Source organism: Piliocolobus tephrosceles, chromosome 14, assembly GCF_002776525.5.
Source record: "Piliocolobus tephrosceles isolate RC106 chromosome 14, ASM277652v3, whole genome shotgun sequence".
Classification (NCBI taxonomy): Eukaryota; Metazoa; Chordata; class Mammalia; order Primates; family Cercopithecidae; genus Piliocolobus; species Piliocolobus tephrosceles.
This window is the reverse complement of record NC_045447.1, coordinates 3,446,941-3,459,691: the sequence shown is the minus strand read 5'-3', so window position 1 is coordinate 3,459,691 and position 12,751 is coordinate 3,446,941. Positions and strand designations below refer to the sequence as shown.

The 12,751-nt window shown below is 57.4% G+C and overlaps 1 protein-coding gene across 2 annotated transcripts in view; it reads left to right on the top strand.

Moving 5' to 3' along the window:
* COL5A1 (collagen type V alpha 1 chain) overlaps positions 1-12,751 on the top strand; it is a 202,711-nt gene that overhangs the window by 171,603 nt on the left and 18,357 nt on the right. For both annotated transcript variants that reach the window (XM_023188991.3, XM_023188994.2), the window contains exons 51-63: positions 472-525; positions 826-879; positions 1,918-1,971; positions 2,601-2,654; positions 3,477-3,584; positions 3,668-3,721; positions 3,820-3,873; positions 4,940-5,047; positions 6,934-6,987; positions 7,792-7,827; positions 8,216-8,269; positions 9,637-9,892; positions 10,825-10,937. In XM_023188991.3, the coding sequence (XP_023044759.1) occupies positions 472-525; positions 826-879; positions 1,918-1,971; positions 2,601-2,654; positions 3,477-3,584; positions 3,668-3,721; positions 3,820-3,873; positions 4,940-5,047; positions 6,934-6,987; positions 7,792-7,827; positions 8,216-8,269; positions 9,637-9,892; positions 10,825-10,937 (1,053 nt within the window). The remainder of the gene's footprint in view (positions 1-471; positions 526-825; positions 880-1,917; positions 1,972-2,600; positions 2,655-3,476; positions 3,585-3,667; positions 3,722-3,819; positions 3,874-4,939; positions 5,048-6,933; positions 6,988-7,791; positions 7,828-8,215; positions 8,270-9,636; positions 9,893-10,824; positions 10,938-12,751) is intronic.

Genomic DNA, 12,751 nt, shown 5'->3' with positions numbered 1-12,751 from the left:
CTGGAGGAGGAAGCCCTGAGTGGTTCTTCTCTGTGGGCCAGGCAGCCAGCTGAGATGTACGAGTGACAGCTGGGCTTTGGGAAGACGCCCCTGCCCTTGGCCGGCCCTGATTTTGCATCAGAGGGGCTTTGGAGAGGCACATTCCGGAAGTCTGAAGGTCCAGGTTCTACTTGCAGCCTGGAGCTCCCAGGAATGGACCTATGGGCGGAACGCCTGCCCCTTGCTTGGCTCTGGAAAGCAAGAGACAGCTGACCTGTGCCATGCGCCCTGGCCGGGCTTGCTGGCTCCGGGACTTGCTGCACATGGGAGGGTTTCTGCGCCATAAAGTGCGCTGGGGTGTTGGAATTGCTGGAATGTCCTAGGAGCTGGACGGTAGCAGGTGGTCGTCTTGAGGTAGCAACATGATTGGCCATGTGTGGTCTCAGTCAGGTTGCTGATGGCCTTGGCTGCCTCTTTCTTTCTTCTTTTCAGGGCCCAGTGGGTTTTCCTGGAGATCCCGGTCCCCCTGGAGAGCCTGGCCCCGCGGTAGGTGCACAAGAGGGCAAAGCCACTACCCCACAACGCTGGCCTGCCTCTGCCAGCCCCATGTCCCCTCTTTCTGGTTGTTCTTTGTGATGAACTCTCACCGGGGCAGGCAGTGTCCCAAAATGCACTCATGTTCTGGTGATCAGAGCAAGAAGACGCCTTTGACCCCACTGAGCATGCTCTGTGCTGCACCAGGATGGATTTGGGTTTTGGGAAGGGACTGGAGATGCACTGGGAGCTGGTGCATGAACTCAGGGTGCCATCTGGGGGTCAGCAAGGAGCTCGCGTTTGTTCCCACAGGGTCAAGATGGTCCCCCTGGTGACAAAGGAGACGACGGTGAACCCGGGCAGACGGTGAGTCCACAATCTGGGCTGGCTTCCTGGTGGAGGTGTCAGTGTATTCTTGGGACTTTGCAACTTGCTTGGCTCATGTCTGGGAAAAATTCCAACCTAGTTGATATTGACTCCTTTACACAATATTGATTCCCTTATGATATTGCTTCCCTTATGATATTGATTCTGTTACGATATTGATTCTGGACAGTGACAGGGCTCATGAACTCCCTCTGAGATCTACGTGCCATCTCAGCAGCCGGTTTGCAGGCAGCCCCAGGGCTTCCATGGCCCGCCACGGGCTTGCACAGGAACGTCAGATCTTACCCACAGCTCTGCCTAGCAGGGCCAGTGCCTCTCCTCACCGGGCCCTTCCTGCCTTACTTTGACCGAGGTCACACTGGACATTGCATCTGACGCTTGGCGTTGAGTGTTTTAAACATTGCTTCAAGCCCAGATGGTCTCTCTGGGATGGATCGACCCCCACGGGCCCTGGGCAGGACTGGGCCTGGAGGTGGCCCCTGAGGCCTTGCAGGTGTCCTTACCCCACCTTGCACCCAGCCTGGCCAAGCGCAGAGGACTGCGGACCTGAGGGCAAAGGCCATGTTACCGAGTTGAGAGAAGTGTCCACTCAGAGAAAGCGTTAGGGATCAAGCCCCGGGCTGGATTTCCCCAACAGATGCCCCCATTCCACCACTTCCCGGCCTGTGTCCTGGGACGATTCTTGTTCCCCGCTTCTGTGAAAGGAGATGCCAGTGCCTCATCCCTGCCCGGGTTGTGGCAAGGACTGAACCAGTCATTGTGTATCAAGAGTCAGTACCGTGAGTGGGAAAGTTCTCTTCCAAAATGCAGAAAACCCGTGGGATGGGAGTCAGCGTTCCTTACGCTGTCACAGCCCGGGTGCCACGCTCTCTTAACAGCCTCTGTGGTAGCCCCAAAAGAAGAGAGAGGCAGCTGCAGGACGGCCGAGGAGAGAGTAGACTGAAATCTCCGTGTGTTTTGCCTTAACTGAGTCTAACAGACCCCAGTTCCTGATACTGTTCTTTCTCCCAATACCAGGGATCCCCCGGCCCTACTGGTGAACCAGGTCCATCTGGGCCTCCAGGAAAAAGGGTAAATAATTCTGCAAGCACATCCTCGCCGTCAGCTCCCTGCCTGAAGCACCCCCACCCCTTCCCGTCACCTTTTGCTTGGGCCCTGGGTGCTCCGAGCCGCACTAATGTGGAAGGGCTTGGGTATGGCGTGTTCTCCACTTAGCCTCCACCATATCACAGAATCACAGGCCTGCCCGGCGGACACAGCTGCTCCTTTTAGGACAGGCCGGCTGCCGACACCGTCAGTGGTATTCATTGTGGGAGAAAGACACCCGCAAAGCTGCGCAAGTCCTTTTCCCCTAGCTCAGGTTTTACTGAAAAGCCAGAACAAATGAGAAGGCATCCTTTGCAGATTGGCCCGGCCACTTGCTGGCGGTGCAGTAAACAGACGCCTGGTACACCCAGGACGGAGGCCACACGGAACTCGAGGCGTGCACTGCGCCTCCCCATGTGGCCTGAGAGGCCTTTACGTGGGACTGGAGTCCGTAGGACTCATGCTGAGGACCCGTGTCCCTGTGGGTGGCCAGGACCTCCATGACCCTGCACCCCTGCCCTGCAGCCTGGCACACCCTGAGCGCCTGCACCCAAGCTTGTCCCCCCGCCACTGCAGGACACACTCGCCACCTGTTGTTCTCTTACTTGTTTCAGGGTCCCCCAGGCCCCGCAGGCCCCGAAGGCAGACAGGGAGAGAAAGGGGCCAAGGTAACGTGTTTTGGGGCCAGGCCGTGACCGCATGGACCTCCCCCAAGGGAGCCCAGTGGGCGGGGAGTGAATAAGCGTGTGGGCAGAGAAGGCCACGGAGGCCAACAGTGGCCGCCCCAGAGGCACCTGGCTCATGGCCTACCTGGGGAGGAGACCTGGGTCTCTCTCAAGGAGGCAGCCAAGTGCTGGCCACAAGACTGGGGCCATCTGTCCTGCCCGCCTGAGGGAGGAGGCGGGTGGTGGGTACGGGATTCAGGGAGCCCAGTGCTGAGTAGTTCTGCCCCCGGGAGCCCTGCAACCTCATGCTTGCTCTTTGAGCTGGCCACACCGCAGCTGCCTACCTCTAAAGTGGACCGTGTCCAATGGTAACCATGTCTGCTTTGGGGCCTGTGGAGAAGATGGGATGCCATCACCCATGCAGTTGGCTTGGGACCTGGCCCAGAGCACACGGGAGGTTGTTCTGTTGGCAAGGTGTTGGGGGCCTGGCCTGGCGCTGTCTGCCTCCCTCCTGGAGGTGCTTGTTGTTAAGTGAGACGGGAGGTTATTGTGGTTCCATCCCTGCTCGGACAATGGTGCTGTGACCCCCGGGCTGTAGTCGGCACTGTCTGTGGAGACTGGGGATCCCTGCTGGCCGGGGAAATGTCGGGATGGAGACTTGGCCAGGGCAGCTTCCACAGAGAATGTGGAAAATTAGGGCAACTCTGGATATGGGGTCACCTGGGGCTCTCCCAGAGGTGCCCAGGGTTTCCAAGCAGTGGTCCTGGGCCAGGGTGCCTGGAGCCTCAAGTTCCAGACCTCATTCTGCCCTCCGCCACCCTGCAGGGAGAAGCCGGCTTGGAAGGCCCTCCTGGGAAGACTGGCCCCATCGGCCCCCAGGGGGCCCCCGGGAAGCCCGGACCCGATGGCCTTCGCGGAATCCCTGGCCCTGTGGTGAGTAGGCTGCGAGGGGCGGAGGGGTTGCCAGGTGGAGGGACGGGCAACCCAGCAATTCATGCGGAGCGTCTCTGTTTCAGGGTGAACAAGGTCTCCCAGGATCCCCAGGCCCGGATGGTCCCCCCGGCCCCATGGTGAGTGACTTTCCCCATGGTGAGGGTAGGGGGTGGGGTGAGTTTGCCACCCGAAACCCCTGGGATGAGGACTCTGATCCCTCTGCCTCCTCCCACAGGGTCCCCCAGGACTTCCCGGCCTCAAAGGAGATTCTGGTCCCAAAGGCGAAAAGGTAAGAGGAACCTCCCTGCCCCGGCAGTTGTGACTCGGGCCCTTCAAATTTGTAACCCTGGGTCTCAAACTCAACAAGCTCTTGCTCCATCACCCGAATCTGTCAAGCACCTGCTGCAAGCTGGTGGTGGGGACCCTGAGAGATAACAAAACAAAGGAAAATAGACACGCTGTGTTTGAAGCTTGGCCCCTGCCTTTGGGGGGTCCTGAGCAGTTCGGGAGATCCCAGAGGCCCCTGCGGTTTTGATGGAAAACCTTCCGGCGAGGCACAGAGGCCCCGGCTGATGGATGTGCGGGATCCCAGGTTGCTGCTCTCCCTGGGCTGGGCGGCCTCAGATCCTGCCCGCAGGAGGTGTGGGGACATTTCTGCAGTAGGAGCAAAGCCCTTTTATTTTTCCTAACTGCTGGGAGTTGCTTTCCACTTGAACTGATTTATTTACAAACATAAAAGGTACTCAGGAGTGAGACGGTTGTATATGAAGCAGAAGGCAATAGGGCCCTCTCATTTCCACTCTGACGTCCGCCACCACCGCCCCCAGCCCCAAGGTAGATGAGAGCTGGGGCTTCCTTGCGGGACTTGCCATGGGTTCCTAGAAGACAAACGTAGACAGCCAATGTCATGGATTCTTCTTTTTTTAAAAAACAACCCATGATTGTAATATCTGTAATACTCTGAATCTTTCTTTCCCTGTCAGTTGACAAACTTTGTTTTAGTTCCGTATAGGAGCAGGTGTGCGGATTTGCCATGAGGAAATTGGCCAGTGTATTATAAAGAGAAAGACAGAGATAAACATTACCATTCAGGAAAACCCCTTTATCACTTTGGTCTGTCTCTGTGTCTGTGGCTCCCTGTCTGTTTTTAGACATGACTCTGGCCAGCGAAGGGCTGCCTTGGACTTGCCATTTCGTCACCTGGCCTCTCTCGAGCTCGTTCCCTTTCCAGGGGAGGCTGACCATGACGTAAAGATTCCTGTGCCATGGCTGTGCTGCGTGCTTCCTGGCCCACCGTGGCCGAGCATGAGGCATGGCTCCCTCAAATGCCCCTTCCCGTCTTCATTTTCCCACAGGGTCATCCAGGCCTGATCGGGCTCATCGGTCCTCCGGGTGAACAGGGTGAGAAGGGCGACCGCGGTCTCCCTGGCCCCCAGGGCTCCTCTGGTCCTAAGGGAGAACAGGTGCGTGAGATGGCACTTCTTGCATGTGGGCTGTCGAGAGGCATTTTAGATCCCTGGGGCAGGCACCCAGGGGACCCAAGGCCCATCAGAGCCTGGAAGGACGTCCACATGCAGTTGAGTCCGGTCATCCTGCTTGGCAGATGGGAACGTTGAGGGGCTGGGCTCGCCCAGGTGCACAGGGAGCTGGGCAGAGCCGTCTCCCGGTCCCATGCCCTGACTGGCAGGCGGGGTTTCCTCCTCATGACCATGGTGACCCCCAGAGCTGGAGGGACTCGGAAGTCAGGTCATTTTGCCTGGTTCCCAGCCCTGTGGAAGAGCCTGTCACCCACCGCTTGCCCAGGAGGTCACTGGTGACAACCAGCCATGTTTGCCAGCACTGCGGGCAGAGTGGCTGTTCTGGCTCCTGTTCCCTCCCTGCCCCCAGCTGCCCCCAAACTTCCCTGGAAGCCACTGTAGCTCATTGGAGTTTGCAACCTCTACAAACTATAGCCAAGGAAACCCCATGCAGGGAGCTTCACTCTGTCCTACACTCTGAGCGACTTGGAAGTGGCCTGGGGAGGGTGACGTGTGTGCCATGGAGACAGGAGAGGGGATGAGGTGACCTGCGGTGTCTCTGTCCTTATGAGGGCCACGGGTCCTTATTCCCGTGTGGGAATCTTTCCGTCCCGAACAAGGTGTGACGGACACACACGCGCACAATACGCTGTGCCCACCTGCGCCCATGCCTCATAGGATGCCAGGGACAGGGCAGGAGCAGGCAGAGCCCCTGCAGGCTGGGAGTAAGGTGGCATCCTCACCACAGGCTCCAGGAAGGTTGCAGAACATTGCTGAAGGGTGGAGCTCATTGCAAACCCTACATCGCTGGCCACTGTCCTCCATGCCATTGACCGTTTCCCTCAGCCGCTGTCCCCAGGTCACAGCACGGTCCTCAGAGGAGTGCCGCCCAGGGTGTGGTGGCGCAGTGACCATGAAAATTAGAGAGGCATCCAGGGTCCCCACGGCCAACAGGAAAGCACCCCTGTGTCCACCCTGTTTGTTCCCCTGCCCTCACCCCGAACTGTGGTCTTGGCAGCGTTGCTGATGAAGGTGTCGGGTTGGTGTGCAGGCTTGGGGAGTTGTGGGGTTCTTACAATGAGCCACAGCCCAAGTCCCTGCAGGGACAAGGTGAAGGCAGGGAAGCACTCCCTCCCCAGTGAAATATGGCCATCAGCCCTCCGCTACCCTTGCCTCCAGCTTCCGCCCAGAGAGAGCTCTGAGTGGAATCCGGGGCTGTGCGGGGAGGGGCTGCAGTGGCTCCAGCTGCCCAGGTATCTGTGGCAAAGCTAGCCAAAGTTCTGTGCCAGCAGCTCAGCCTCTGAGGGATCCAGTGGGGAGAAGGGGTCTGAGCAGAGGTTCCATGCTCCAAGGATGCAGAAAGCACATTTACAGGCTGGACAGGACAGTCAGCATGGATGGGTTTCCCTACCCAACCCCTCTGGGCTTAGTTCTAGTGGGGAGACCAACACCATGAGCAGGAAACAGCAAGAGGGGCCCAAGCCGGGGCTGCGAGGTCAGGGCAATGGTTTCTGTATTTCTGATTGAACGTGAAAAGAGGTGCTCAGCCCGAAGTCCTCGGTGGCCTGGGGGATGAGAGAGAGTTCCTGGCAGCCCACCCAGGGGAGCAGTGCCGAGGGCTGGCAGCCTTGGGGTGGATGCTCAGGTCGATGGCTCTCCCGACATGCACAGCCCGGGATCGGAGAGCAGCTACAGGAGGCTGCTGAGGGGCCGAAGGGGCACCGTGGGGAAGGGACAGGGGGAGCCGAGGGGTGTGACTGGGTGGCATGGTCGCAGCTCCGTGGCTCCACCTTGTCTGAAGGTGATAACCTGCGTTTTCTGCTCCTTTTCAGGGTATCACTGGTCCTTCTGGCCCGATTGGGCCTCCTGGGCCCCCTGGTCTGCCGGTGTGTATCTGGGAGGGGTGTGGTCCTTCCTGGGAGGGCAGGGAGGGTGGGGGTAAGCCTTGGGGCCTCAGTGTGGGGCTGGAGAATTGTGGAAAAGTCACACGAGAAGCTAGAATTGGGGCCTCCAGGGTAGCTTTGCCCATTCACTCAACATTGGGGTCCCAGGAGACAGAAGAAGTGAAGTGGTGTTGCCTGGCGCTGGCTTCGGGTGGGGAAGACGGGGACGGGAAATGGTGGCCATTTCAGGGAACAAGGACACTTGACTGTAGGCATCTGGCAGGAGCCCGGCCAGCCTGGCCCAGACAAGAGGAGTTAGCTCCCCTCCTCTGGCACCGTCTCCTGGGTCTCACATTGCTGGGAGACCCCGCATCCCCAGGACATCCCCACAGCCGCTGGGCCGCAGTGCACACGGTCCCTAGGGCCCCCTGCCATGCTGAGGGCTGGCCCCTGCTGTGTGCTCTCAGAGAGGGCTGGGGGGTGCATTTCATTAGCCCCTTCTGAGCCAGGACATGCTCTTTTCCACTGCCCCTCCCCCGGCTGGCTGAGCTGTGGTTTCCTAGCCAGGGTGGGTGGTAGGACAGCCGGGGGCAGGTAGGACCACCCTGTGTCTATCCACGAGGCGGGAGCACCAGCCAGGCCCCAACCCTCCTCCCACTCTCACCGGGCAAATACGGGCGTAGACTCCTGAGGGGGATGTGGGAGGGAGAGGGGCGAGAGGCGAGACCAGGCTGGGCAGGACATGGAGCATGGTGGGGCTGGAGCTGAGACCCGGCTTGCTGACGCTCTGCCGTCGTCTCTCTGCAGGGTCCGCCTGGTCCAAAAGGTGCTAAGGGCTCCTCGGTAAGTGACACGCTGCCCCAGCCAGGCCACATGCCTGGAAGGTAGGGGAGGGTGGCGGGTCCCCTGGCACAGGAACAAACCACCCACACATCCATCCTAGCTCAGGCCCTGCTGCTCACGATCCTCCCGTCTTTCTGAACTGACCCCAGCACGGCAGACTGAGGCATGTGAGCTGCTCGCGCCCTGCCCTAGGAAGGGCTCCATCCCGCTCTGTCCTCATCTCAGGGATCCAGGAGGGTATGGGGGTCTCTGCCATTCTCTTCTCTCCTGTGGCTGTGAGGGCCACCTCCCCCACACAGGTCTCCAGGGACCGTTCTGGAGCTGAAGGTGGATTCAAAGTCCCCTCATGCCTCCGTGACCAAGGGTCGACTCTTTTCTTTCTCCTCAGGGTCCAACTGGACCGAAGGGTGAGGCAGGCCACCCAGGACCCCCAGGCCCCCCGGTAAGTAGCCCTTGAAGCCCAGGAAGCGGGGTGGGGACTCTGGCTAGTTCTGAGGGAATCGAGAAAGCAACTGTGTGTGTGACCACCCCCCAAGACTCATGAAGCCCGTGTGGCATGCCTGGGCCTTGTCCCTGGCGCACAGCAGGGGGAACGAGCCACACAAGTCTGTCCACAGGAAGCTTACGGGCCAACTGGCCCAACTGGCCCTGGGAAGAACAGCTGGCCAGGAGAGAGAGGACACACGTGTGTGTGTGCTGTGTGCATACATGTGCGTGCATGGTGTGTGAATGTGGATATGCACGTATGTGACTGTATGGGCACATGTGTGTGCATGTCTGTATGTGTACATGCATCCTGTATATGTGCCTGCATGTGTAATGTGTGTGTACATGGTCTGTATGTGCATGTGTGTACATGATGTGTGTATGGGTGTGCATGCGTATATGTGTGGGACACATGTATGTGTGTGCATGTGTGCTTGTGTATTTATGAGTGTGTGCATGTGTAGTGTATGTGCATGTATATATGTATAGTGTGTGTATATTGTATACGTGCATGCATGGCTGTGTGTATGTGTGCATGTGTGTGTGCGTATGTATACGTGTGCATGCGTGTCTGGGATATATGTGCATGTGTGTATGTGCGTTTATAATGTGTGTGTATGCATACATGTGTGTTGGGATGGGGGAACACTAGACTCGTGTATGTGTGTATGTGTGTGTGCGTGTGTGTGTGTTTATAATGTGTGTGTGCATGCGTACGAGTGTGTTGGGTTAGGGGAGCACTAGACGAGGCCCTAGAAGTGCAAGGTGAAGCCAGTTTGAACCAGGGCATGGCAAGAGCACTATTGAACACCCCCCTTTGGTTGTGTAGTCTCTCAACTCCCATCATCATCTTAGCTGGGGTTTCCTGGAAGTGAATGACTCCTTGCATCAGGAGGCATTCATGTGGCCTCACTGCGTTCAGCCCCAGCAAGGGCTGCAGAGGCGAGAGCGGGGAGACCTGGCCCCTTTCCTCAAGGCTTGGCCTTTCGTGGGGCTGAGGGCAGGATGGTAGATGCAAGCCCAAGGCTGCAAACTGTTAAGTTTCAGCTCTAGAGAGAAAGGGAAGAGGAGCTAGGGATGTGGCTTAGAGAAGAGAATTGCTCCATGCTGGCAAGCACCTGGCAGTGGGGATGGGTGTGGAATGTTCCAGAGACCAGAGGAAAGGAAGAAAACAGTTCTAAGGCGGACAGATGTCCATGTAGCCCAGGTTGCCAGGCCCCAGGGAATCCTTGCAGATGTGGCCCCAGGTGTCCCTGCTCTGCTCGTATCCTGGGACCCATCCCATCCTCCATCACCCACCACTGCTCCTGTTCTGTCCCCCAGGGCCCCCCAGGAGAGGTCATCCAGCCCCTGCCGATCCAGGCGTCCAGGACGCGGCGGAACATCGACGCCAGCCAGCTGCTGGACGACGGGAATGGCGAGAACTACGTGGACTACGCGGACGGCATGGAAGAGATCTTCGGCTCTCTCAACTCCCTGAAGCTGGAGATCGAGCAGATGAAGCGGCCCCTGGGCACGCCACAGAACCCCGCCCGCACCTGCAAGGACCTGCAGCTCTGCCACCCCGACTTCCCAGATGGTGAGGGCCCAGTGGGGGCAGGGCTGGCCCCCCAAAGTGGGCATAGACCTGCAGGACACACAGAGTGTGGCAAGGACAGCTCAGCCAGGCATAGTGGAAGGGACAGGATGGGCAGCCGCAGCCTCCCCATCTGTGGGGCAGGGGTGCGCGAGAGCCTCCCCTCTTGAACTTTATGGAGGCATCTCAGGGTGAGGCCGGGTGCAGAGGCCAAGGCTTTGAGGTCCGACCCTCCAGGTTCTCATCTGGTCTTAGCCCTTTTCTGGCGGGGTGACCTGCTTGAACTTCACGTTCCTGACCTGTCAAATGGGAATGAAAACATCTCCCAGGAAGAGGTCAGTGCATGAGGCAGTGCATGAGAGGCTGGCACAGTGCCGGCGGAAGTAAGGGTCAGTGTTAGGATGGGCATCAGACGGCACGCTCGGGCAGACGACCCTCAAACTCCGCGATACCGTAAAACACATCCTCCTTCTCACTGTCATTGCATCAGGCACCAACTGAAGGATCAAATCACATTAGCTTGTCTTCCCCCTGGGAAGTCTCAATGTTCCCCTACAAGATTTGAGGGATGTTCACAGTTCCAGTAGACTCTGATCCTACATGCATGAGTTTCCACAGTTCCTTCCAGAACCTGCTCTGCATTTCTGTCCACCCAGAGAGTGGGCCGGACCCCAACCCTCCCGGCCACCAGAACACGTACCCAGCTGCTTGATGCCCCAGCTGTGTTCTTGGTGAATGAGTTTCTCCACATCTCTTTATGGGCCCAGCAGGAAAAGCAAAAAGCAATAAAATAAACCCCAGAAAGGCCCGTGCTGGCGGCATTCCTGGGGCACACATTTTAACTGCTGGACTGAAATGTCCTCGCGGCTTCCGGAACCATCCAGGGAGCAATCCTCCTGAATCTGCCTGCCTCCCTCCCCGTCTCTGAAATCCAGGTGAATACTGGGTCGATCCTAACCAAGGATGCTCCAGGGATTCCTTCAAGGTTTACTGCAACTTCACAGCCGGGGGGTCGACATGCGTCTTCCCTGACAAGAAGTCTGAAGGGGTGAGTAGCTGCGTCCCTCGATGGCCCCAGGGGGGCAGTCGTCGCAGACAGGGCCATGCTGAGGGCTTCAAGCATTTCTTGTCTATGCAGCTTTAAGACTGAAAGCCAGAAATGAATCAGTTTCGTAAGTGAAACTGTTCTTCCAAAAGTAGACCTTAAATTGTTTTAAGAAATTTTTTAGCAATAAAATAGGTTTGTGCAGCTTGGGGTCAGGAAAGGCTGGAGGGCTTTCCACCTGCCATCCTGCTGTCCCAGGGCTTGGACTTCACTCACTGGTTGATAAAAGCTTTTCTCCGGCGACTCCGTGGTCCCACTGACCTAAGACCCCCATTAAAACCCTTTAAAGGAATTGGGAGCAGGTATAATAATGTGAGCCCGAGACATCTTCCAGAAGCTGCCCTTTGCCTCAATTCTTATTATCCAGCTTGTTTCTGTGGGTTGGCCCCAGTCCCTCCTGACTGCTTTGTTTTGAAGTCTGTTTAGTCAAGAATTTGGGGTGGGGAGCTAGGCTCTGTTGAGATTTTGTGGCATGTCACTTAAATACCCACCCCTGTGGCCTTTCGGAGGCCTCAGCTCTGTAGCAGGAGTTTGTGTGCCTGTGGATGGTGTGTGGGTGCATGTGGATGAGTGTGTGGATGGTATGTGGGTGCATGTAGATGGTGTGTGGGTGTGTGTGGTTTGTGGGTGCCTGTGGATGGAATGTGGGTGCCTGTGGATGGGTGTGTGGATAGTGTGTGTGTGAGTGTAGATGCTGTGTGGATGGGGAGTATTGTAGATGGTGTGTAGGTGTGTGTGGTTTGTGGGTGCATGTGGATGGGTGTGTGAATGCTGTGTGTGTGTGTAGATGCTGTGTGGATGGTTTTGTAGTTGGGATATGTGTGTGTGTGGTCTGCGGGTGCGTGTGGATGGGTGTGTGGATAGAATGTGGGTGCATGTAGATACGTGTGTGGATGGTGTGTGTGTGTAGCTGGGGCATGTGTGTGGATGGTCTGTAGGTGCGTGTGTGGATGGCATGTGGTTACATGTAGATGGTATGTTGGTACATGTGGATGGTGTGTGTCCACGTGTGCGTGTGGGTGTGCTTTGTGGGTATGTGTGGACAAGTATGTGGATGGTACATGGGTGTGTGAATGGGTGTGGATGGCATGTGAGCGCATGTAAATGTGTGTGTATGGTTTGTGGGTACATGTGTATTAGCATGTGGATGCTGTATGGGAGTTTGTGGATGGTATGTGGGTGTATGGGTGAGTGGATGGCATGTGGGTGCATATGGATGGTGTTTGGGTATATGTGGATGATGTGTGGGTACATGTAGATGGTGTGTGTGTGGATGGCATGTGGATGGTGTGTGGGTGTGTGTGGCTGGTGTGTGGGTGCGTGTGGATGCTGTGTGGGTGTGTGTCTGGTGTATGGGTGTGTGTATGGTGTGTGGGTGTGTGGGGGGTGTGTGGGTGGTGTATGAGTGTGTGTAGGTGGTGGGTACATGTGGCTGGTGTGTGGGTGTGTGGATGGTGTGTGGGGGTGTGTGTGGTGGTGGGTGGGGGGCTGGTATGTGGGTGTGTGTGGGTGGTGGGTGGGTGTCTCTGGTATGTGTATGGTGTGTGTGTGTGGGGGATATGTGTGGGTGATGGGTGCATGTGGCTGGTATGTGGGTGTATGGTGTGTGTGTGTATGGTGTGTGGGTACGTGGGTGGTGTGTGGGTGTGTGTGGTGTGTGGGTATGTACGTGGTGTTCGGGTGCATGTGGCTGGTGTGTGGGTGTGTAGATGGTGTTTGGGTGCGTGTGGCTGATGTGGGTGTGTATATGGTGTGTG